General features: G+C 35.1%; 2 protein-coding genes across 2 annotated transcripts in view; both read left to right on the top strand.

Moving 5' to 3' along the window:
* The window catches only part of LOC764237 (nuclear export mediator factor NEMF), a 30,754-nt gene extending 20,569 nt beyond the window's left edge, over nucleotides 1-10,185 (top strand). Inside the window, exons 23-35 of the mRNA XM_030978719.1 lie at nucleotides 251-431; nucleotides 849-999; nucleotides 1,535-1,572; nucleotides 2,411-2,639; nucleotides 3,327-3,362; nucleotides 3,834-3,911; nucleotides 4,377-4,710; nucleotides 5,341-5,423; nucleotides 6,272-6,325; nucleotides 6,705-6,811; nucleotides 7,169-7,212; nucleotides 7,850-7,929; nucleotides 8,206-10,185. Of these exons, the coding sequence (XP_030834579.1) occupies nucleotides 251-431; nucleotides 849-999; nucleotides 1,535-1,572; nucleotides 2,411-2,639; nucleotides 3,327-3,362; nucleotides 3,834-3,911; nucleotides 4,377-4,710; nucleotides 5,341-5,423; nucleotides 6,272-6,325; nucleotides 6,705-6,811; nucleotides 7,169-7,212; nucleotides 7,850-7,929; nucleotides 8,206-8,286 (1,496 nt within the window). The 3' untranslated portion in view covers nucleotides 8,287-10,185. The remainder of the gene's footprint in view (nucleotides 1-250; nucleotides 432-848; nucleotides 1,000-1,534; nucleotides 1,573-2,410; nucleotides 2,640-3,326; nucleotides 3,363-3,833; nucleotides 3,912-4,376; nucleotides 4,711-5,340; nucleotides 5,424-6,271; nucleotides 6,326-6,704; nucleotides 6,812-7,168; nucleotides 7,213-7,849; nucleotides 7,930-8,205) is intronic.
* Nucleotides 10,186-11,262: 1,077 nt separating this feature from the next.
* Nucleotides 11,263-23,594, top strand: LOC582372 (kanadaptin). Its single transcript, XM_030978729.1, has 14 exons — nucleotides 11,263-12,364; nucleotides 12,943-13,108; nucleotides 13,597-13,731; nucleotides 14,203-14,272; nucleotides 14,806-14,948; nucleotides 15,269-15,429; nucleotides 15,949-16,018; nucleotides 16,629-16,818; nucleotides 18,238-18,325; nucleotides 19,027-19,105; nucleotides 19,564-19,619; nucleotides 20,203-20,551; nucleotides 21,033-21,209; nucleotides 22,102-23,594. The coding sequence occupies exons 1-14, from the start codon at nucleotides 11,264-11,266 to the stop codon at nucleotides 22,149-22,151; spliced, it is 2,835 nt and encodes a 944-aa protein (XP_030834589.1). The 5' UTR covers nucleotide 11,263; the 3' UTR covers nucleotides 22,152-23,594.
* Nucleotides 23,595-23,928: the final 334 nt, after the last annotated feature.

The raw sequence follows: 23,928 nt of genomic DNA on the forward strand, positions 1-23,928 counted from the left end.
TTATGTATATATATATATATAGCATTTGTTGATGGATAAAACACATGAAAAGCTTGTTACACTTATTTTATAACTCGTGGTTGACATCATCTCTCTGTCTCTGTGTCTCTCTCTCTCTATGTCCCTCCCTCTCTATGTCCCTCCCTCCAACCCTCCATCCCACTCTTAAAGTGCATGATACATTTGTTTATTTAACTTTAAATCTTAGAGATCACACAAATTTCCCCCCTTAATTTTGAATGCATTTTAGATGAAACAGAAATCAAAGAGGAACAAGAAGATGAAGATGAAGAGGTTGGGAATAAGGAGGAGGAGGAGGTTGAGGAGGAGGTTGAGGAGCAGTCATCAGAGGTAAAGCAGGAGGTAGACGATGACAAGGAGAACTTCTACCCAGATACCACTATACAGCTGCATCATGTGCAGGGTGAAAGGTAAGGTTATATTGTGTATAGGTAAGAACAATGGAATCAAACAAAAATTGTTATTTTCAGTATCACCCTCGTCAAAATGTCACCAAGCTTTACTTTCCAGTGAAGCTTCTTCCTCAAATATTGATCTGGACATTTGTGTAGGAAAATACTTTGTGTATGATCATTTTTAATTGTTGAAACGGAACATTGTAATAAATCCTCTCTACATTCTTATTTGCAGAAGCATTTAGTAGGGATGAGCAAGTTTAATGAATTATGGTTATTATTAAAAGCATAATGGTACAATCAAGTAATCATTGCCTTCTGAACAAAAGTAAGAGCAGGAGTAAAACTACATCATTAATCTTTCAATTTATTGACATTTGAGCACTAGTTAACAAATCAGTTTGAATGGATGAATGGTATCACTATTTTCAGATATGAGAGCCAGCGTACCTGTGGATCTAGTGTGATGAGTGCTGGTAGTTACCAGTCTGGTGATGGGGATATAGATGAAGATGGAAAAGCTATCATCTATCTAGGGGATGATGTACCTATTGTTCTTGGAGGACCAAAGATTAAGCCTCAGGTATATCAAGTATACTCTCTCTCTCTCTCTCTCTCTCTCATTCTCTCTCTCTCTCATTCTCTCTCTCTCTCTCATTCTCTCTCTCTCATTCTCTCTCATTCTCTCTTCCCTCTGTATGTCTGTCTGTCTCTCTCCGTCTCTCTTTCGCACTCTATTTGACAAAAGCAACACAAAAGTAATAAAACATCATTATAAATATTTTAATTAAATATGTATTTACCCACATTTTTACAACAGTATTGAGCCTGGCTGAAAAAAAAGAATTTCTAGGCTTCTTTGGCCTAAGAAAAGGTATAATTGTGAATTTTATATGAGACTAAATGAAATACTCTTTTAGTAAAATATAATCACCATAATTGAAGAATATTTTTGATAACTATACACTTTTTTTTCAAATGAATGATGAGAGTTGTGAAAAAAAATAAAAATAATTGATAATTTTTCAAATGCAAAACCTTTTATCAAGATGATATGATGATGATGGTAATTTCTAATAAAATAATGCCAAAGTGTTTCTTACTTTCTATATTTACAGCATAAAGCAAATCCCAAATTGACTGCCAAGCAAAAGAGGTATGTACTTTCTTACTTGGACTACCACTCTTTTCCATTCTTTATATTCACCTGTTCACTATTTGTATATGACTATATTTAACATTTTATATTGTAATCAGTTTTTTTGTTTTGTAACACTTGAATAAAAACCAGCAACTGTATACGTGTATGTTTAACTCTTGACTGCTTAGTCAATTTTTGTTATGCGTACAGTGTATATTTACCATAATAATAATAATAGACCATTCATTAACCGGAGTGTTGGCTCAGTCAGTAGAGCGTCCGCCTCACAACCGGGAGGTCGTGGGTTCGAACCCCGGCCGCGTCATACCAAAAGATGTTAAAAGATGGGAGTTGTTGCTACCTTGTTTGGCGTTCAACAATAAGGGATAGAGCAACGTCGATCTGGCGCTGCTCAGTGGCTGCCGGGCTCACGATCAATTGGGCAAAAAGAATTTCCGTTTCGGTTTAATAAAATTTGGAGTGGACTATTAGGCTATTATTATTATTATTATTATTATCTATAGTGCAAATCACAAAAATAAATTTAAGTCCCTATGCGCTCAGAAAAATGAAAAGAAGGGATAATAGACATGAGGGAAGAGAAAAGAAAGAATAACTGTTTTGTCATAACATTGTACTAATTTAACAAACAAACAAATATGTGTATACTTCAAACGATGTGGCAGCCTGAGGTGTTGATAAATGGCAAGAAAGTAGTATGTGGTGATAATTAAAAGTAGTATTTGGTGTAAAATGGTGCAAATTGGAAACATTGCAGCTTGAAATCATTACAAGCACATGGCATATAAGATACTATGTGATCCCTTTTATTTCTGTCCTTAAATATTTAAAGAGACCTCAAGAAACAGAAGAAAAGAGAAGAGGGGCCTGCCCCCGACAGACCAGATGAAAGCACACCTGACACTGGTACGAGAGATGAGGAAGAGAATAGCCAGGAGGAAGGAGAGGAGAAGAATGAGAGGGTAGCAGAAGTGGAGGATGATGAAGAGGAAGAGGGAAAGACAGAAGAACAGAATACAGGAGCACCTTCCGTCTCGAGAAGTGTCTCACAATCCAGTAGTGTAAGTATTGACCTTTCCCCCCTCCAAACAAATTCATTTTTCTCCGGTCAGTTTTCGTAACATCCAACTGACTGATTTGGTAAGTTTGTTGTCGCACATACAAAATCTATAGGAGGTGATACTGGAAATAATGTAGCAGTCTAGGGGTATTGTTTCTGGTGAATAGAGAAAGAAGAGTTTTTAAAAAATTGCAACGTGTTAGTTAGGCCTGCTTCTCTTGTAAAGACTGATCAGATATGGTGCTAAATGAGCACATTTGCCTTTTTACTGGCTCTTAACTTTGGGGCTGTGACCTCCATTCATATGTTTGGGGGAGGGGGTGAGAGGGGGTAATGAATTGATCATATATGTATATGAAAAATATTCTATTTGAATTCATGTATTGCTGAATTACCTAGCATTAAAACACTAAATGTGGATTGTCAGATGGGACCTAAATAAATAAATAGAATCAATGCTTCAGCATGTGATATAGGTTTGGCTGTCTCTTTCGTAATATTTCACATGTAAATTATAATTATCTACTTTACTTTGCGCTTTAGAATACAACTACCGTGATTGTGTTACATTAATTGATGTTAGACATGTTTTATCCTGATTTTGTGTCTCATACTGATAGGAAAGTTTGTACCATGAGATTATCTTTTAATAAACATAATTGCTCTTTGTCTCCTTTGTAAAATACAGAATACAAACCTACCACCGGCCAAAAGAGGACAAAAGGTAATGGATTCAATTTAGTTACCTAATTATAGCGGATGTTTTTATGGTTGTGTTGAAATATGTCTAGTCACAATGGTCCTCGTAGTATATATGTTGTCCAGTATCCTTCAATTTACGTCCTTCCTTTCTCCAGTCCCTCTCTCTTTTACTCTCTCTCACACAGTCTGTCATTACCCCTTTCTCCCTCACTCTGACTCATGCCTATACACTGATAACTCATATTTACACTAATAGAAACAGTTTGTTATGTACATTGTCAGTCCACTACTTTAATTTCCTTTTCTCACTTCTTGTCTGTCATACACTTCCTAACGAACTTGTATGGAAGATTATAGCCTTGAACATTCGGTATAAGTTTTTTTCTTTTATTTGGAAAAAAATGTTTTTTTTATCCTTAACAGCAGCCTAACTAGAACTGAGGAATACTTGATTAGAAATCTTCATGTTATAATCTCTCTGTTTTAATTTCAGCACAAACAGAAGAAGATCAAACAGAAGTATAAAGATCAGGACGAGGAGGAGAGGAGGCTAAAGATGGAAATCTTGGCAGTAAGTACAATCAATCATACACTTTCTAATGGATGCTATGAATGGACCTGAATGTTATCCTGTGCTTATCATTGTAGATTGAAGATGGTGTATCTAATGTTAAGTGTTAGACTACAGAACATCTAAGAAGACGAAGGGTTATTACTCTGTCTGTGTGTATATCTCCGTCTTCTTATTTCTCTTAATTTGTTTGAATAAATACATCTCCCCTCTATCTCTATGTCTCTCTTTCTGTTTCCTACCCTCCCTCTCTTCTCCTTTCACCCCCCCCCCCTCTCTCTCTCTTTCTCTCTATTACTCGCCCTTCCTCTCCACCCCTGTCTTCACCACTTTCCACCTCTGCTCTGTCTATATATCTCTTTTTTTTCTATATCTCTATGTCTCTTTCCACATCTCTGTCTCTTTCTATGTCTCTGTCTCTCTTATTTTTCTCTACCACTCTCTCACCCTCTCTCACTCTCTCAGTCTGCAGGTAATTCTAAAGAGATCAAGGGGAAGAAAGGTAGGAAGGCCAAGCGACAAGAGGAACAACTCCAACAAGCGCATCAAAAACATTTACAAGCACAAAAAAAGAACTCAAAACAAAATGAACAACCAAAGCAACAAAGCAATAAAGACGGCCAGCAGAATCCACAAAAAAAGCGACAAGGCATGTCAGTTTTATCACAAGGAAGAACAGATGGTCAAGAGCAGGGTCAGAGGTTAGAGGTCACTGAAGAGGTTGAAGGAGATGGTACTGGGGTAGAAGCAGAGGAGGTCGTGGGAGGAGATGAACAAAAGGAGAATGCAGAACAGTCAGGTAAGAGACAGCTGTGGGTTGAAAGTATGATGTCATTGTGAAAAATGAAGTAATCAACAAAAGTGCAAAGCTGGTTGATGAGCAAATTATCATCTTCCATCAATATTAGTGAAACTTTTTGTGACATTTTGAGGGAGAATCATTGAAATGTGTGTATCAGACGGTCGGTCTTCAATATCTGATTAAGACTGTACAGTCAATTACACTGCACTAATATTAATGCAATTTCACAGTTGATTTTAGAAACCTTGTTTACAAAGCTGTTTATGCCATTGTCCCCAGTTTTTTTTAACAATAGTGGGAACTTAAGTTCCAGATAGTGAGATTATAAAATAATTTATGGGTATACAACTTCAGTGAACAGAAAAGGGGGAAATACAGCTAATTTGTTCTTTGTCAGCTTAATACTACGAATTTGCTTAAAATGCATCATTGCATCATTGTTTACTACCACACATAATTTTCCAGATTATAGGAAGGAAAACTGGCTACCAGTGCCCATCAAAATTTAAATATTTTCATAACCGGGGTGAAAATGTCAACAGTACAGTATGTGTGAGAGATCAGATATCTCAATCAAGTTATTCTGTGTTATAAAGTATGATTGTTTATTTTGATTTTCTGAAACAGAAGAATCATCTATCAAGCCTGTAATAAAGACACACACCTGGCAAGCTAAGAAAAAGAAAGAAACAACAGATGAACAAAACCAGGTATTTTCTTTATTTTTCCTTATCTTTTTCTCCTCCTCCTTTTTCTTCTCCTATTCCTCCTCCTTCTACTTATTCTTCTTCTTCTTTTTCTTCTTTCTCCTCCTTTCCTCTTCTTCTTCTTCTTCTCTCTCTTCTTCTTCTTCTTCTTCTTTCTCTTCTTTTTCTTCCTTCTTCTGCTTCTTCTTCTTCTTCTTTTTCTTTTTCTTCTTCTTCATCTTTGTCTTCTTCTTTTTATGTCCTTCATTCATTTAACCCCTCAATTACCACTAAATGTACACATAAGTAGCAAATAAAGAATGTCATGAGACAAGTTTTCAATCATATTGCTTTTCTTCATTATTCATCTTGATACAAACACTTTGATATTCATCTGTATTTACAATTTCTGAACCATGTTTGACATATTTTTGAACAAAGGCAAGCTTTTCTTTGTTCAAAATATTAGATACACTACCAGATCTTGGTCATATTTAAGTCCCCAAATGACAATGAAAGTATTGTAAACAGTCATTAGATAGAACGTAAGAAAAATGCAGAGAGAAAGGCAAAGGCAAACAGACAGACAGAGACAGACGGACAGCCAGAGAGCATAAGGATAGGAGTTTTAGAGTCAGGATGATAAAAAGTTTTGCAAAGAAAACACAACAGCAAACTCAACCAATGTTTTACTTATTTAACTCATGTAAATCAAGGTGATCTTCTTTGATTTGACTGGATCTGCTTAATGCTTATATTGTCATCCTATTATAAAGATTGATACAGTATTGACATTGTCTGTGTGTTTTCATTGGTATCCTCATTATCCAGCCCACAAATTAACAATTTGTTCATATATTTTGTTTTAATAGGAGGAGTCTGATGATGAGGTAGATGCAGCTGAAGCCAATTCAAAATTGATGGAGGTTAGATTTACAATCCTTTATTTGTTGATTTTTGTGTGTATTTCCCTTAGTAAAAGTTTTTGTCTAGGAAAATTCCTGACTTTTCCTTACCCTACTCCTAGCCCAATAGCAATGCCAGGTCTAACCTTATATCTTTAAGGAATTGAAGCCCTGAACAAAAGTTGATCTTAAAATTAATAAGATCTACATCTCAAATAGTCTTAAGTACCTTTGTAAAAGTTGACTGTTATATTCAGAGAACAAATGAAGAAGAAGAAAAAGTGGGCTAATAATGGCACATTAAAATAGAAATGATGACATAGTAGAAAATACAGAGGTTTAATTGATCAAGTTGTATTATTAATAATGATAAATGTTCTACCGTACTTATATTTTTTAGGAGAGTGTATCTGTTTTAGACACTTTGACTGGCTGTCCTGATCCTGAAGACCTCCTACTGTTTGCAATACCAGTGTGTGCCCCTTACAATGTCATGAACAGCTACAAGTAAGTTAATGAAAATCTTCTTCTACATAATCCCAGTATCTAAGTACCTCTGTGTTCACAGCTTTTCAAGCAGAACATTTGTGTATTTAGTGAAATTAGCTGAAATTAGGATAGGTTTTTTTCCTTCTCATCTGCTTCAAACCCTGAATCTACTTTTTATATGCACAATTGGAATAAATTGTTTCAGAGAAAGTCATTTGGGATTGGTATTTCCGTGTATATTTCACTGTTTCTAATGAATGAAATATGACATGTGTTCTACAAATGTTTGCTGCAATTGTTGAATTTGAAATGTGAAAGAGTTTAGCTCTTGTAGAGACATAATATTGTTTGTGTTTTGTGATCCATTTCACACAGATTCAAAGTCAAGCTTACTCCTGGAACAGGCAAGAAAGGAAAAGGTACTTAAATTATGAAATTAATCCTTAAACTTTACTATATTGATGTAAAAACTAGTGTTATATCATTATGGTTTTATATCACAGAAACGAATCAGTGCTATTTAAGATATTTAATGGTCAAAATTGTTCATAAACACAATGGAAGATCCTGAAATTATTCTGTTTGAGAGGGAGGGTTTAAAAATCCTTAAACTTTACTTTATTGATGTAAAAACCTGTGTTATATAATAATAATAATGATAATATTAGATATTTATATAGCGCACATATCCACAATGCATGGTGCTCAAAGCGCTCCAACTATCACCCCAGCTCTGCTAGGCAGCCGATTTCGTTATGGTTATAGTACAGAAATGAATCAGTGCTGATTAAGATTGCTATTTAATGGTCAAAATCGTTCATAAACACAATAGAAGATCCTGAAATTATTTGTTTGGTAGGGAGGGGATAAAAAATGCTTGGGCAAAGGTTTAAGAACGATCACATTCCCAACGAAAATCATGATAGAAGCATTTCTACATTCTATTTTATATGGCAGAGTCATTCAAGGATGATCAATTTATTTACTATTCAGCTGCATGTATCATGGAACGTTTGTCATACTTAATATGTGGCTGTTTCTTATACTCCTCAACAGCTGCTAAGACTACCCTCAATATGTTTCAACACTCCAAGGAAACAACTCCAAGGGAGAAAGACCTTTTCAAAGGAGTCAAGGTTTGTATTCCTAATTAAACATTCCACATTCACTTGTCAAGTTTTAAGAATGTTAAAATGTACACATCATATCATGGATGTAATATACATTGGATGAAATGTAAAAAATTTGTCTACAAGATATCCCAGTCATTTACAGGACATAGTGTGTATATCATATCATTTGTAGATCTCACATTGTAATCAAGTTGTAATCAATATGTATAACTTCAGTTTGCTATATATTCAATTTGGTTTTATGTTTTTGTTTTTCTCTTTCTTTTTCTATTTTTACAGGATGCAGATCTATCAAGGAATATACCAGGAAAGGTCAAGCTGTCAGCACCGAATCGCAATCAAAAGAAGAAGAAGAAATGATGAGGAATAATGCATAGATAAACTGTACATGGTCTTCCTTGTATTTTAATGATGTCAACCCTATGTTCAGAACTAATTGATACCAGATATGCGTATGTTTATATTACAGTGCATTGGATATGGTTGCAACCCAAGACTGTTAATATCGTAATTTATACTCCTCAGGGAGTGGCGCATGTTCACTATTATGTGCGTATTAGCAATTGAATCCAATGACGGGGGTAATAATATTTACAAGGTTTAAGCACTTTAAAACATTGTATTAAGTGCTATACAAATGTGACTATCATTATTATTATTATTATACTGATCTCACTATTACTGATGCGCATGTGTTCATCACCTCACTAAGTTTGCTTTAGTCAACCAAACTGACCCTAAACCTTCTTAAAAACAAGGGATTTGTACCGTAAGGGTAATGTCATTCTGTGTCAGGTCTATTGAGGGTCTGGTGTTGATCTTGTCATCATGACTGGGATGTTGGGATGTAGTAGTTCAAGTTGTAAATCCAATCATTTTGTTGTTAGCTGATCTGCTTTGATCAATGAAGCATTCTGTGGAAAAGGTTCAAACAATAAAGTTGGATATCATTGTCCTTACAAAAGTACTGCTGGTACCACTCACCCACTTTTACCATGTTCAAAGACAATGATAGTAAGTTTTGAAGCATCAGTGTGTTTCTTGGTGGAGTGGGTTTTCATTGATGTCAATTGGTATGTGTTGGACTGATCTGGAGAGACAGTCTGCCTACTCAAAATTCACTAAACAATTATATGAAATGGGATGGAGTACAAATCACAAGAAGGCAGTTAAAAACCTACTCCATCTCAAAGTAGGCTAGAGTTTCAGTACTTATTCTCTATTATCTTGTAACTTTCTAAAAGTGGGCAAGTGGTGTCAGTTTAATTCAGATGTAGATCACTTAGAGTTTAAAAACACAACAGACACTTTGTGAGAAAGATGTGATTTTTTTAAAGACCTCAATCACTGGTGAATTTACTGAATAAGCAGCATTGCATGGTCAGATAAGCATTCTATACAATAAACCTGAAATTGTACTACCGGTACTTAAGAATTTTAAAAGATCTTGGAATAATTTTTGTTTTGCATTATAATGTTAATTCAAATGCGTGATATATCAATAATGTTGGCCGCTCAATGCATATGTCTTTAAAAGCTATATTTCCGTTACCTTTGTTTATAACATGACAAGTGGCCACATATGGCATACTATAGTTGCCAATTTGATATGCCATGATTAGTGGGTACTTAAACTGTAACTGCATTATCATTTATCCAAACAGGATTGAATACTAAAAGCAATCACTGGAGCACTGTTTAGCATTATAAGCAATGGTCAATAAATATATTTATTTTAAGAATGAAAGTTTAAAGAATATAAACATTTTGTATTTTGATGATTGAAACTGAACTTGATCGACAGGAAAGTACCATATCAATTATTGTCATTAAGATTTTGGCATAATCATGGATGCAACTCATAGTTACCCATGTACCTTGTTCAATTTTTATTATACAGACATACTTTAAATGTGTATTAAATGAATAGATGTTATTATGTGTACAGTATGAAATGTAATGTTATCTATGAGATATTTACATTTCAATAAAAGTCATTTTTCATTTTCGGTTTGTGGGGACCCATGATTCTTTAAACTTATTTCAGTTGCAATACCTTTGTCACTCTAAGCTTTGATTTCCCTGAAAAGCTTTAACATTTAGACCAGGATACCAGTATTTTGTGGATTATAACTGGCCAAGTTTGAATTCAAAACCAAGTGTATTCAACTTGACATAGTAAAACAAAGGGGTAAACCAGACAATGTTTATAGTGCTATGTAAAATTGTCAAATAAATCATGCTATTATTAAAAATTAATCATTATATTTTGTAATTTTTCTTTTTACTTTGTTTCATTTGTAATGATAAGTCTTTTTTATACATTTTTAATGTAAATTTCTATGGGAAAACTGTCATTTTTATACTCCCCCAAAAAGGAAAGAATAATGGAATAAACTTGTGCAAAAAGTCTCCCTTTTCATAAAAAAAGGGAATATATGATAGAATAATCCAAATTCGTTCAAAAAATGATTTTAGGATGGTACTTCTAAACCTTCAGATTTATTCAAGAATACAATTAAAACACATCAAGTACAAATACATGTATATAGACATTTACAATGTATGATTTTAAAAAATATGAATGAGCAGAAATTGAATTATTGGAGAATTGGAACATAAAGGCAAGTAGGCAACGATCCTATTATTATACAATGGGACACAATGTATGGGCCTATGTAACCCATCTATACTGAGTTGAATCTTTTACAGTGATCGACTCGATTGAATAGGATGATGGGTGTGTCAGGGTGTGTGAATGTGTATTTGTGTCTATGTGGAAGGGGGGTATATTGTATTTGTAAAAATAATTATTGAACAAAGAGATATAGTCAATTCATCTACTTGCAAGGAGAAATAAGTTTAAGGACGTGGTATTGGAAAATGAATTGATCGAGAAGAGAGTGAGCTATAGATTGTGAGGTTTTAGGAATATACTAAAGTAATAGAGATGACAATCTAAAAACGACCCAAAAACATAACTACTGAAAGACCTACATATCAGTTGTACACTGATTCCAATAACATTTGAATTGAAAATATGCACAACCTTTTTTCTGTTTGATTTTCTTTCTTTTCATCTTTTTTTTGCTCATGGCTTCTTCCCCTAACCCCTATGCATATCACAAAGTGAAAATGTATAGTTAGCCTTTTGTCATGCCTGTCAAATATTTACGAGTTCTTCCTGACATAGCCAAATAATAGTCTACACAATATTTTCTAGTTTTGTTTCATGGAGATAATTGAATATCACGAACTAGATTGTTTCTACAATTTTAAATATAAACTACTTGATTATATTTATATGATACTTTCATACATGTTCAATAAAGGTGTAATGAGGCTGAATTGTAAGACAACACTAATTGTCAATATGGCCGCCTCCAGCTCCATGGAAAAGTCGACGATAGACCAAAACGAAGTGGTGTCGTCGAGTAGCGATGATGTGGAAACAAATCGATGTCTAAATGCAGGTGAAGTATCATCAAGCGATACTGGTGGGCTTTCCAGAATGGCTGATGACACATCGATTGAAGTTTTAGCATCAAGTACTGCAGAAAGATCAAGCACTGCAGCCACCGAATCTTCCCAGAACTTTGTGCCGAAAGGAGCGGGTTGCGTGTCCAGCACGGATGCCCCCATACCTGCTGAAACCTGCGACCGCTACCACAGTGAAGATTCCACAAAGAGTGAGAAAGATGATGCAAGTAAAAGGAAAGGTGGACAAGGAGCAGATTCATCAAGTTCTTGTGATCAAGCAATGACAAAAAACGAACCAAGGTTTAAATTGCCAGGTATAAACTTGAGTTCCACAAAACAAGGACAAAAAAGTTCCAGCAATCATGAAACTGCATCAACAAGCTCAGGTTTTGCAGTTCCATCATCAGTTGAAAGACCTAAAAAGGGTACAATTGCATTTGCCTTGCCCAAGACTCTTCCAAAATCAAAACACGGTTCTTTCCAAGGAAGTGAAGCAGCTCAGTCGAAACAGGAAGAGAAAGATAAAAGTTCTGATGTTTCAAAGAGGCTTGATAAGAAATCAGAAGAAAACGAAAAGGCAGCTGCGAATGCGCCTCCTCTTCCATATAAAGAACCATCATGGAGTGGTGTTCCTAGCCAAGAGTATCACCTTGAAGTACTGAAGAATGGATCCATTCTCTCCAAAGTTGCATTGAATGACAAACCCTACCATGTGTTTGGACGATTAGCATCTTGTGATTTTCAGATGGACCACCCTTCCTTATCACGTTACCACATGGTCCTTCAATATAGACCTACAGGAGATGGCGAGCATGATCCAGGCTTTTATGTCTTTGATCTTGGAAGCACCCATGGGTCTTTCCTCAACAAACAGCAGTTAAAGGCTAAAGCCTTTTACAGAATGAATGTGGGACATATGTTCAAACTTGGAGGAAGTACAAGACTCTTTATCCTACAGGTAGATTGAAAATCATCTCATCTCGTGCAGTAGAAGCCAAGCTCTTTTCATTCAATTTTGTTTATTTATTTATTTGTATTTATTCATAATTGTTGTTATTTGTGATTATTATTTATTGTTATTTATATTTTTTAGGGGAAGGGGGTTATGTACCTTCTGAGTAAATGTCCATTTGTAGTTTGATACATCACTCTTAAACATCCTCATCTACAAGTAAAACTGACCTCAAAGTTTTGTTGTATTGACTTGGCCTCAAAAGTAAAATATTGCTGTAGACTATTCCCAAGTTGGCCAAGTGGAGATTTACTTTAAATGGGTAATTTTATGCGATGTGCCTTGTACAGCATACAACTTTTTTTCTATCGAATGTACTGTGTTAAAATATATAAGCGGAATACCATGTAGTGTAATCTAAACCCCACAATTATTATACCCCAGATTTAGGGAAATGTATTTATATTTTGTTTCATAGAATCTGAACTTGCAGCCTAGGGCTTAGAAGTAATGGATTCTAGTCTTGTTATTTTTGTGTGATTTAATCATCACCTCTTATGATGTTTATTCAAATGTAATGGCAGGGACCGTCTGGTGAACAAGAGGAAGAATCTGACATGACCATTACAGAGCTGAAGGAACTCAGACAAAAACAGATGATGCAGATGGAAGAGAAGAAGAAGAGAAAAGCAGAGAAAGAGATGGCAGCTATGAAAGCTCAAGAAAAGAAATCAGAAGGCATCGATTGGGGTGAGATTTATAAACAAACATAAAACCATGCAGAGTTGCAGACAGCAGAACAAGTTTGAAATAAGTGATTTTACAAGGATGTATACTAAATAAATTGATGCTATTCAGCTATTGAATATAAATGAGGTACACAGACGCAACAATTCATTTGAATATCATTTACTACATTGCTTGTTTTGAATGAAGATTTTCTAGCATTTGACTAGAGCTGCATATGAGCAACGAATCATGACTTGACATGTTTAATTTTTCAATACTATTCTATGTAGGTATTTTCATCTACAAATGCTCCTTTGAGTTTTGACTGTGACAAAAGTATAAGTATGGTTATAATGTATAATCTTATTGGTTTTTATCTTGAAAGATCTATATCATAGATTCACATGAAGCAGTAAGAAGCAAGTTGGAGATGTAGTGAAGGGCACTTGTATTGATTTGATAGTTTTCAACCACCCTTTCTATCCACACATTTTGATTGTTAATACTAGGTATGGGTGGTGATGAAGAGGAGGAAGAGTCTGATGAAGAGAATCCCTTTGCTTCGATGGAAACCCAGGAAGACAGAGAGGCTGCTTACATCAAGGATCCCAAGAAAACACTCAGAGGATTCTTTGAGAGAGAAGGTTTGTTTGCTTGTTTTAATTCAACATGGTGATTAATAATCCTGCTTTTAGCCACAAGCCCGTTTTTCAGCAAGTTTGTATACAAAAGAAGACAACATTCCCCAAAATATCAGCAATAGTAATTACAATTTATTTACATAGAATAAATGCAAATTACAAAAATACAAATTATACAATTTAAAGAAAAAAACAGATAGTAGAGATAATAGAGATAGTAGGGAAAATAGAAGAATCAGACAAACAGGGTTAATGAGCGAAAAGTATCGTGGTCGAAATCTCTGTAATTATTTTTGTGCTTGTTTTACAGAATTAGATAGATTAAAAGAATATTATCAAAGATGTAATCTGTCCGTTGTTAAATAATTCAAATTTCAGCTACATGTATTTCCATTTTACCTGTCAATGTTTGAAAGAACCATTTATACCAACCATTTTTAATTTCTTCTTTTGTTTTCCTTTTTGTCTGTATAGATGTTGAGTTAGAATATGAAGTGGATGAGAAAGGGAGTGGTTTCGACCATCAGTATGTTTGCAGAGTACAGTAAGTCACCTGATATTACAGTTCATTGTCTCTTCTTATTTTTGACGTCTGGTTGTGACTTATAGATAATGTACCCCAAAAACCTCTAAATTCCTTGCAGTTTGTTTCAAATATAATCAATCAACTATCGCGGTTCAAGAACCTTGTGAAAAGTTGCAATTTATCTTGTCCCATTAGTGAATGATTCAATGGAAGAGCTCTACCTACATATCCAGATATTAATAATAATGTCATTCCATTTATATGTAGCGCATATCAAAAATCAATTGTCTCTATGTGCTTCCGAAGTGATTTTAAAATGATCATTCCAACTGATAAATGTTGAACATGTTACCTTCTCGGTTGTCTGTGTTTCAAGCATTGCCTAAAAAGAAAAGTTTTCTTCTTGTACTTGACGCTTCCCAAGATGTTGTAATTCTCAACTCTGTTTTAGTATATAATTCATGTCAAAAATCACATCAAAGTCTCTATGCTTCCCAAATTCTTTTTGAGATTCCATTCCCAACTGATAAATTTGAACGTTTTGATCATAGGCTGCCTCTGGATGATCAAGTAGGGCTTCCCATCTACGCAGAAGCATCGGTCTCAGGCAAGAAGAAGGAGGCAGTCATAGCCTGTGCCTTGGAAGCTTGTCGTATTCTGGATGCTCATGGGGTTCTTAGACAGGCAACCCATGGTAGGATATCACATCTACAAGAAATTTTTGTTTTGTTAATTTCTAATCATTAAAACTTACCGGCATCTGAGCTGATGGTAAATGAGATGGCACTTCAAGTAAAACTGTCTTAAATAAATACTGATTTGTTAATCATGCAGTAAATATGTTTTTCGAACCAACAAACTAGGCTTTGTGAATAAATATTTTCTGTCTTTCATTTTAGTTTCTGTATGATAGGTACATGTCAACGTATAAATTGTGTATGTATGATGAAACGTCCTGAATGTATTTCTTCATAAATTTGAGAGCATAGAACTGTTTGCATTGAAAAACTACAGAAAGTAAGAAGAGGAAAGCCAAAGACTGGGCTCAGGATGACTACTATGACAGTGATGATGATACGTTCCTGGACAGAACTGGAGCCATTGAGCAGAAGAGGAAACAACGCATGAAGAAAGCTGGACTCCTTCAAGAGAAGGCTCAGACATATGACTCTTTGGTAGGTGGTGGCATGATGATGGATACATATGTCAGATATTACAAATCTTACAGATGCTCTTTTCTTTTCAAATGGAAGTTGTAAATCTATTTAATAACTTTTAAAGTCTTAAAAGGCTCTTGATGTGGAAACTGTTGTGCACTAGTGAAACCCAATGCCTTTGTAACTGCAAGTGCCAAAGCCTGATCCTATTTATGACATGTGTCTAAAATTTCTAAAATTTATCAACAATTATATTATGAAACATCTAGAATTATAACTTGTGTTTTGCATAAATTTGCTGTAATTTTAATATATGACCGTGGGTAGGCTCTTTCCATTGATGGCTAAGTAGCATTTTTTCAATTTCACAGTTCAGGCAGAGTATGATTAATTACAGAAATGTTGATGTTATGATCAAACCTGCATTGAGATCTAAATACCTACTATCATACATCAAATTTTACTCCTTCTGTGGTACGGTATATTTATTATTAAGAATGAAAATAATTTCACAGTTTTGTATATTCTATCATCTAGCTTGCAAAGCTTGCAGAAGTTGATGCTGAGCTTGCAGAAACAGAAAAGAAACTTGAAGAAGCCAAGAAAGGTAATATGGTGATAAAGGAATTGCAACGTTTTGTTGTAACATTGGATCCATGTTGAGAAACCACTCGGGACTCAATGAACAAAAAAAGACATTTTGTACATACAGTGTCTGGATTCTAGCACTGTATTGTTGTTAAATTTATCAACAATATTGCTCTCTATACCACATTGTATTTGTTTTCTTACAGCATCAGCTGTACCGTAAATGATATTGATATTCGGTCCTTGTATAGCGCATATCATGTTATTCCATCTCTTAGTGATTCCACAGAGCTTTAGAAATTAGTCTGAAGAAGAAAAAAAATCATGAATCTGATTGATAAAAAAAACAACCCAGGAATACCATAGGAAGGTTAAAACAAATGTGTTAACAAATTTATTTAGATTTCATGTCCAAAGGTTGACCTTTCAACATGGGTCTTTCAAAGCTTCTGCTACTTTTGGCCATACTTAAAGAAACATTGACAGTTGAAATGCTTTACCGCCTATATCAGAAGACAGGGTTCTGAAACACTATTTTATCTGATTTGTTGTTTAATTTTAGATTTTGGCATTGATTACTTCCAGATTCTGTGGAATTATTCTGAATTTTCCTTTTATTTTCTCTGCAGTTCAACCAAAGTCCGGAGAATCAGACAGCCTGGATGATTTCATTGCTAGTCTGAAAGCTGGGGGCAGTTCACATGACAGGGCTCAGAGGGCCAAACTTAAGTTCAAGGTGGTGGACCTTAGGAAGGAACAGTTCAGACTACAGAAGCTAGTCCAGGTGGCCAGACCTACGCATATTCCAGAGCCTCCCAGGTATGTGTAGGGTTTAGAGGTCATGTTTCTTGAAATTCTATTTTGACATCTTGAATTTTCCTTAGTACTGTACCGTGTGAGTCAAAAAAAAGTTTACACCTAGAAAATTGCTAATTATTTTAAAATTCATCTAGGAACAGTAAATTATTATACATCTTATGAAAGTGTGTTTTATTCCAAATCATTTGGTATCATTTTTGTGTTGTATGTGTTCACGCTTGGATGAACATGAGGCATTGTTTGCGAGAGTGCAAAAATCGACTTGCGCCAAAGTGATGCGTACAGTATGTATTGTGTTGGGATTAATGGAGTGAGAGAATGAATTAAATGCATCAAATGAAATGCATTGCATATGCTTTGTGCAAAGGGCAAAGTCACACCACCCACACACACGCGCACAAATGTTCGTTGATATTTGATATTCGATATTTGATATGTGTTGCATGATTAATTTTGTTAAGGATGTTATTTGGAACTGCAAAGACCGAATTAATACCCAAATCCAAATTGTTTCATTCAAACATCACATAAGCAACTTTGGCGCAAGTCGATTTTGGCACTCTCGCAAACAATGCCTTGTGTTCATCCAAGCGTGAACACATACCACACAAACATGGTACCAAATGATTTGGGATAAAACACTCTTTCATAAGATGTATAATAATTTACTGTTCACAGATGATTTTTAAAATAATAAGCAATTGTCTAGGTGTAAACATTTTTTTGACTCACTCTGTATATCATCAAGCATCAGGAACACTGTAAAAACTTGAATGAAAGTAAAGTGTTTTTTTCAAGGTAAAAACTAACTTGGTAGATACCGGTACATATTTTCCTCTATGATTGTACTGATCAAACACAATGATTATTGTAATCGAAAACCTCTCTTTCTGCCAAATAGTATTTGAACTCTACATTCAGTCACACTGACATGTTCTGGTCAAATAAAATGTCTGTCCTCTAAAATGCACAATGCTTTCTCCAATCATCCCTCTAGTATCCTCGGTTTACAATTCTTTCGTCACCGACTATTTTCCAGGACTGCGATTGGTCAAATTTAGTCAGCGCTGACTAAATTGTTGGTGAACATGATATTAGTCGTGAAAACCACCGACTAATTGTTTCATGAAACGCCCCCCAGCTAGTGTTTTACAAGCTTCAACAATACTGAGGGATCCATTTATAAAATCATGTAGCATTATTACTCCTCTCAATGGCCAAGGAAAACAGTTTTTGATGAAAGACATCTTTCAAATGTCAATAATCAAGATGTACTCTTGGTTTTAGATAAGCATAACTTGAATTTATGCATGTTCATCTCTTGAATGCATGAGATGCTTTAGAAATATTTTTTTCTTCTAGAACTTACTTCTTTATCAGTTCACATTGTTATCCCTTCATCTGTGCTTTTATTTTCAGGTTGAAATCCCTTCCTAAAGGCAAGGCTCTACCCATGACTGGTTCCATGAAATCCAAATCAAACTTCAAAGATAGATTCCAACCAAAGGTAGGTACAGATCATTGGATCTTATGCTAGTGGTAGTCCATCTTTGCTGTAAGTCCTCTGGTTGCATATCTCCAAGCAGAAAATTCCTTCCCTATCATTAGAATATAGAACATTGTCAAATGTATTATTTGTTGTATTTTTAGGTTATTCAGTTTGTGAATTTATGGTAAATTGAGAAAAAAGATGTATTGAACTGTGATTCTTTGTTGCCAAGTAACCCAGAATAAAAGATGATCAATGAAATTCCTGCTGGGCTCTTGTAAGTATGTTCATTTTAAATTTTAAATGCGTTGAAGATATGGTTTCTCTACATCCCTATTGAATTGCATGCAGAATATGAATTTTTGTTTTTCTTTAAGAAAATTAACAAAGTCATATTGAGTGTCATACTCTGGAGTACCATGGTGAAGAAATCAGTATTGAAAGTCAAGCATTATCATCCCCAGTGAAGACATTTATCCAGATTATTGTGAAATGGGGTTAGTTATTTGGTATTCCTATTTGATCTGAAATCAACAATGCCCGATCACTTATATTTCAGCTAGAGTCCCTCCTTGTCTATATGATTTGTATGTAATTTGTAATATTTGTTATATTCATAAACATTGCACATATTGTTTATCCCTCTTTCTCTCTCTCTCCCTCTCTCTCCCTCTCTCTCCCTCTCTCTCTCTTTCTCTATCTCTTTCTCTATCTCAAAGATTCAAATAAACGCTTTCAAGTTAAAGAAGGAAACAGAAGAAGAGGTGGAAGAAGAAGAGGAGGAGGATGAAAATGAAGGTAAATAGCACATAATACGTAGTAAAATGGTAGATGTAAACCACATCAAGAAAAGAAAAACAAAATACCCAATGGAAAAAACCCAACCTATTTCATTATTACAGAGTCTATTGCATGATAATACATTTCTGTTTTTCATGTTTGCATAACTAAATCAACAGATAATTTATGTGTGTTATTAGAGGAAAGAGTGATTCTCCAACGTAACACATGGTTTCAAAACATTACAACTGTTACCAATCATTCATTGTTTTAGAGTTGAATATTGATATCTCTACCTGGGATAAGTGAATATTCATATATCCCTACCTGCATCATTTTTCATTAATAGACAAGAGTGTATTGGATTAGCAGGTACTTTTTGATAAACTTGTTCTGTGATGTAACATGATAGAATGTAAAAATATATGCTCATTAAACTTTGCTCTTTTTTTCTTCCTTTTTTGATTTCTTGTTAGATGCTGGTGATAATGAAGATACAGAAATCAGGAGTCAGAGTACACATGCAAAACAGGTGGGTTTTCTCTTCAAGAATTGACTTTGCCAATATCTATTATAACCTCAAAGTTTCTAAACTGGTAGTCTTTGTACCTCTTCACTGTTAATACCTATTATAATGTATATCAGCCATAGCTTTTTCAAACTGACAATTTGAATATGACACCAGTTGTGGGTTCACCAGTGAGGGGGCATGGAGGTCCAGCTACAGCACACTGATATAGAACATGCTCAACAGTCTGAATTTAACAACAGTCTGAAATTGGCCCGCACCTGACCGAAAACCGTTCAGTTGAGCCCAGGGCTTCCTGTGAAGGCTGATGCCAGGATGGTGAGAGGACCAAGCTTGAAGACACGGTTTCAGCATCTCAAGGACAGTTGGTTCTGTAGCACCATCTACCTCAAGGTTCTTAACATATAGGTGTAGAGGCCTCCTTGAGGACAGTCTGCACAAAGAGGAGTTAATGCAGGTGGTCCAACCGAGCAGCTTTGTGATAAAGCCATCTGCAGATGTTATCCTGATACACATGTGGAGATATTTGCTTGTATTGTCCTGCAAAGTTCTGTGTCTTTAATTTCTATTCTCTTTGTTTTATCAGGTTCTTCATGCAGGAGAGTGTGGGAGTCGTGAGATTGAAGCATTGAAGAGGATAGAGGGTGAAGCTCCACCACCTCAGCACCAGAGAGTATATGGAGTAGCAATGCCTCCTCCTCCATCATCATCCAAGAAGATGGATACATCACCGATTGCCATGGAGAAGGAAGATGCTTCCCTCCCTCCATCTTCCTCCCCACCCAAACGAGTGTATGGTGTAGCCATGCCCCCTGCCATTCCTAAGGAGCAGTCCATAGATGCTATGGAGGAGGAAGAGGAGGGTGTGGTTCCAGTGAAATCTAAGAAGATGTACGGTCCGGCTATGCCCCCACCAAGTATGCAGAATACAACAGGTATTGATAAAGGATCTGTTGGGGATTCCCCCTCTGCTTTCAACAGTTTCCATTTGACATGGTATTGTAGTGAATGTCCATGGATAAGGGGAAAATTTCTTGCAAAGTGTAATCATCATTCAGAAGCATATTAGTGCCCTGAATTATTTGATGAATAGCAGGAAATGTTTAAAGTTTAAAAGCTTTTTGTAATATATTACTGCACATGAAAGTACTTTGCCAAAACAGAAATTATGAACTTGGTTAGAAAAAAGTATAAATTCATTGATTACATTTGATTGATTAATATAGTTTTCCTATGTAAAGCTTCATCTGTTCATGAAATAAATATGTCAGATCTAGGCCAACCAGCCATATGCATTCTTGTAATGTGTGTTTATGATTTATGTACTGTTTCTGACTTCTCATTATTATTCTTGTGTACGCATAGCCCACGCAAAGTGTTAAATAAAGATTGAACAATTGCCATTCCCATTTGTAGGAAAAAGACTGGTAAAAGGTCCCTCTCGCGGTCCCTCTCAAGGGCCAAGCAAGGCAGGGTTCAAAGGAGATGGGTCAAGTCACCAGTCTGTAGGAGGTATGCTGGCATCATTAAGGGATAATGAAGGAGAGAAGATGGAAGAGAGTGAGGATTACACGGATTGGCAGCCTCCTACAGGTACGTAGATTAAGATCATCCTACCTCGGATTCAACTTTTTAAAAAATCTGAACATGTTTCCTTGTTGATGAAAATGGAAGCAATATCATCCAATTGAAAATATAAATAATTTTAAGACAGCATTGAAGTGTTTCATTCTGATCTGTCAAAAAGTTGATTATGATTTAATTAGGGTGAAGGGTTGAATAAAGTGTTGGGAGCTTGAAAAATTTGATGGCAAAATTTCACTTAAATTGCATCATGATGCGAAAGAGAATGTCATTTGAGGCACATTTCTGCAATTTGTCTTTTGTAGAAACATAATCATCAAGTAGGGTACTTTACACAAACATTTAGGCTTACTAGAAATGAATGGTTTATAGCCGTTTAGTCTGAAACCGATTCGTCTACTTCCCAGTTGGTCTATTCCCAAGTGGTCTACACCAGGTTGTCTACTATCCACATGGTTAAAACATATCGAATTTGGACCAAATGACTACCGGTATTAGCCTAAATGGTCATTAGACCACATGGTAAGTAGACAAAAATATTATTAGACCATGTGAATAGTAGGTGGGCTGGGGGTAGACCATATGGGAATAGACTACTTGGGTAGTAGACAAACTGGTTGTAGCCCAAACGGAAATTCACCAAATGAACAACCTGCTTTGAGAATGTATAATTGGACTTTCTTTTTATTTGAGTGAATGTAGTAGACCATCACTAGGCAGTCAAGTATAAAGCTTCTTTAATTTGTTATTATGTTTTACAATGGGATTATTGCTAGACAAAATTCTTTAGATATGTATGTGTTTAAGGAATAAATTGATAGTCTTTTGGTTTGATGTATGTGATTATGAACATTTGTATATACCTCTGCTTTCTTTTCTTTATCCCCATCTTTCCCCCCAGATCAAAAAGGAGATGGACGCACCTCGCTGAATGAAAAACTAGGGTATTGAGCATCAAGAATATAGAAAGAACATTGTAACTTGACATGAAGGAGTTAATGAATAATAGTGATTCATCCTCTAGAAGTATTGTAGTTGAGTGTTATATACTCTTGAATGGATTTGCAAAGTTCATGGGTCATAAACCCTGGCATGGCACTTAGTAAGACATTTAATCACTTTTGTTGCTCTCCACCCAGGTTTAGTATTTGGGTACCTGTTAAGGAGAAAGTATTTGGGTACCTGTTAGGGAGAAAGTATTTGAATGCTTTGAACTCCAATATTGGCAGCCTTGCTGAAGCTGAAGCCAGGGTAACATTTTGGAGTGCCTTAAAGTACCAAGCATGGACTTATACAAGTACATAATATCATGATTTTAAAATTGATTAATATAGATGACAGAAAAGTCAATGTGTGTTTTAAATCTATACACTAAAATGTTAAAACCTGATTTAGAAGCAATTTTTATTGGTTAAATTCAGGGTTTCTATTTACCATTTAGTTTGATGCACAGAAACTATGAATTTACCTTTTTTTTTAAAGGTTACAGCGGTGAACATTTTGAGATGTAAATTCGAAAAGAATAACATAATTTCAGGAATTTGACAAGCATACGGTTTCTCTCATTCTCTTTGGAGTAACATAGAAAGAAGATTGTATGACTACTTTGACTAGTATTTAAAAAAAAGGAACAAAGATTCACATTGATTGAAAATATACCTCACTCTGAATTTATCAATGTTCGTTTAAAATTTGGTATTTTGGCTAGCATTTTTTCCCCTTCCAGTTTCATTTCTATTTGAGAACTTAACATCACCTGAAGGAGTTCACAGGACTTTACGCAATTATTCCTTGTACATGTGATGTGTGACATCAGTTCAGCAAAATATACATCATATAAGGATCGCAATTCATTTCTAAACTGCTCATGCACCATGTAATCCTGCACGTATGGCACCTAGTACTGCCATCCTCCCAATGTTTGCTTTGAGATAAGATAGTGTCTTTCCACCTGCTCCTCCGTCTCAGACTGGTAAAATACCCTAACCTTTATACACATATCATCTTCATCATTTTCTAGCAGTATGCTGCTTTTGAAAAATGTCCACCTCAATTTTCATTGGTCACTAATAAATCAAACTAATGAAAGTTTACTGGAAATTCATTTAAACTTTCACGGTCGGTGATGTATTTTTGTGATGTACAAAGGGGCATGATCATATGATATAGGGAGAGAATGGAAGCAATCATGTGAAATTACATGCCTTTCCTTTTTGTGTGTGGGTAAATTTAAGAAACAATCTGTTATGTGATTTATTCTCTGCAGTCAATTTCAAGCAGTGTATTTGAGATGCTTTTGGTTACCCTCCATTGTGGGTGATTTTTTACATACATGATTGTATAGTTTCATATAAAACACTGTTGCATATTGTTATAATAAATTCATTTATTGTATATATGTATTTGTAGCATATTTATTGAATTTGCTCTAAATGATTACTATCAAATGGAATTGCAAAATTTGGATGATTTAGGACTGAATTGATTTCAATGGTAGTGTTGTAATAGTTGAAGAGCCAAAGTGAAGAAAGGGGGGTGAATATCTGAAGTGAAAGAGAAGGTTATTAATTTTGAACGCCTGGTAAGAACAAGAGAGAGAGAGAGAGAGAGAGAGAAGGGGGGGGGAATAAGAATTAAAGTGATTGAACTTCAAACAGATTATTTAAATTAAGTAGAATGTTAGGTGTTGGACAGAGAAGTGCATGTATTGATTGCAAAGAAACTCTAG

This window comes from Strongylocentrotus purpuratus, unplaced genomic scaffold (genome assembly GCF_000002235.5).
Source record: "Strongylocentrotus purpuratus isolate Spur 01 unplaced genomic scaffold, Spur_5.0 spur5_contig_814, whole genome shotgun sequence".
Classification (NCBI taxonomy): Eukaryota; Metazoa; Echinodermata; class Echinoidea; order Camarodonta; family Strongylocentrotidae; genus Strongylocentrotus; species Strongylocentrotus purpuratus.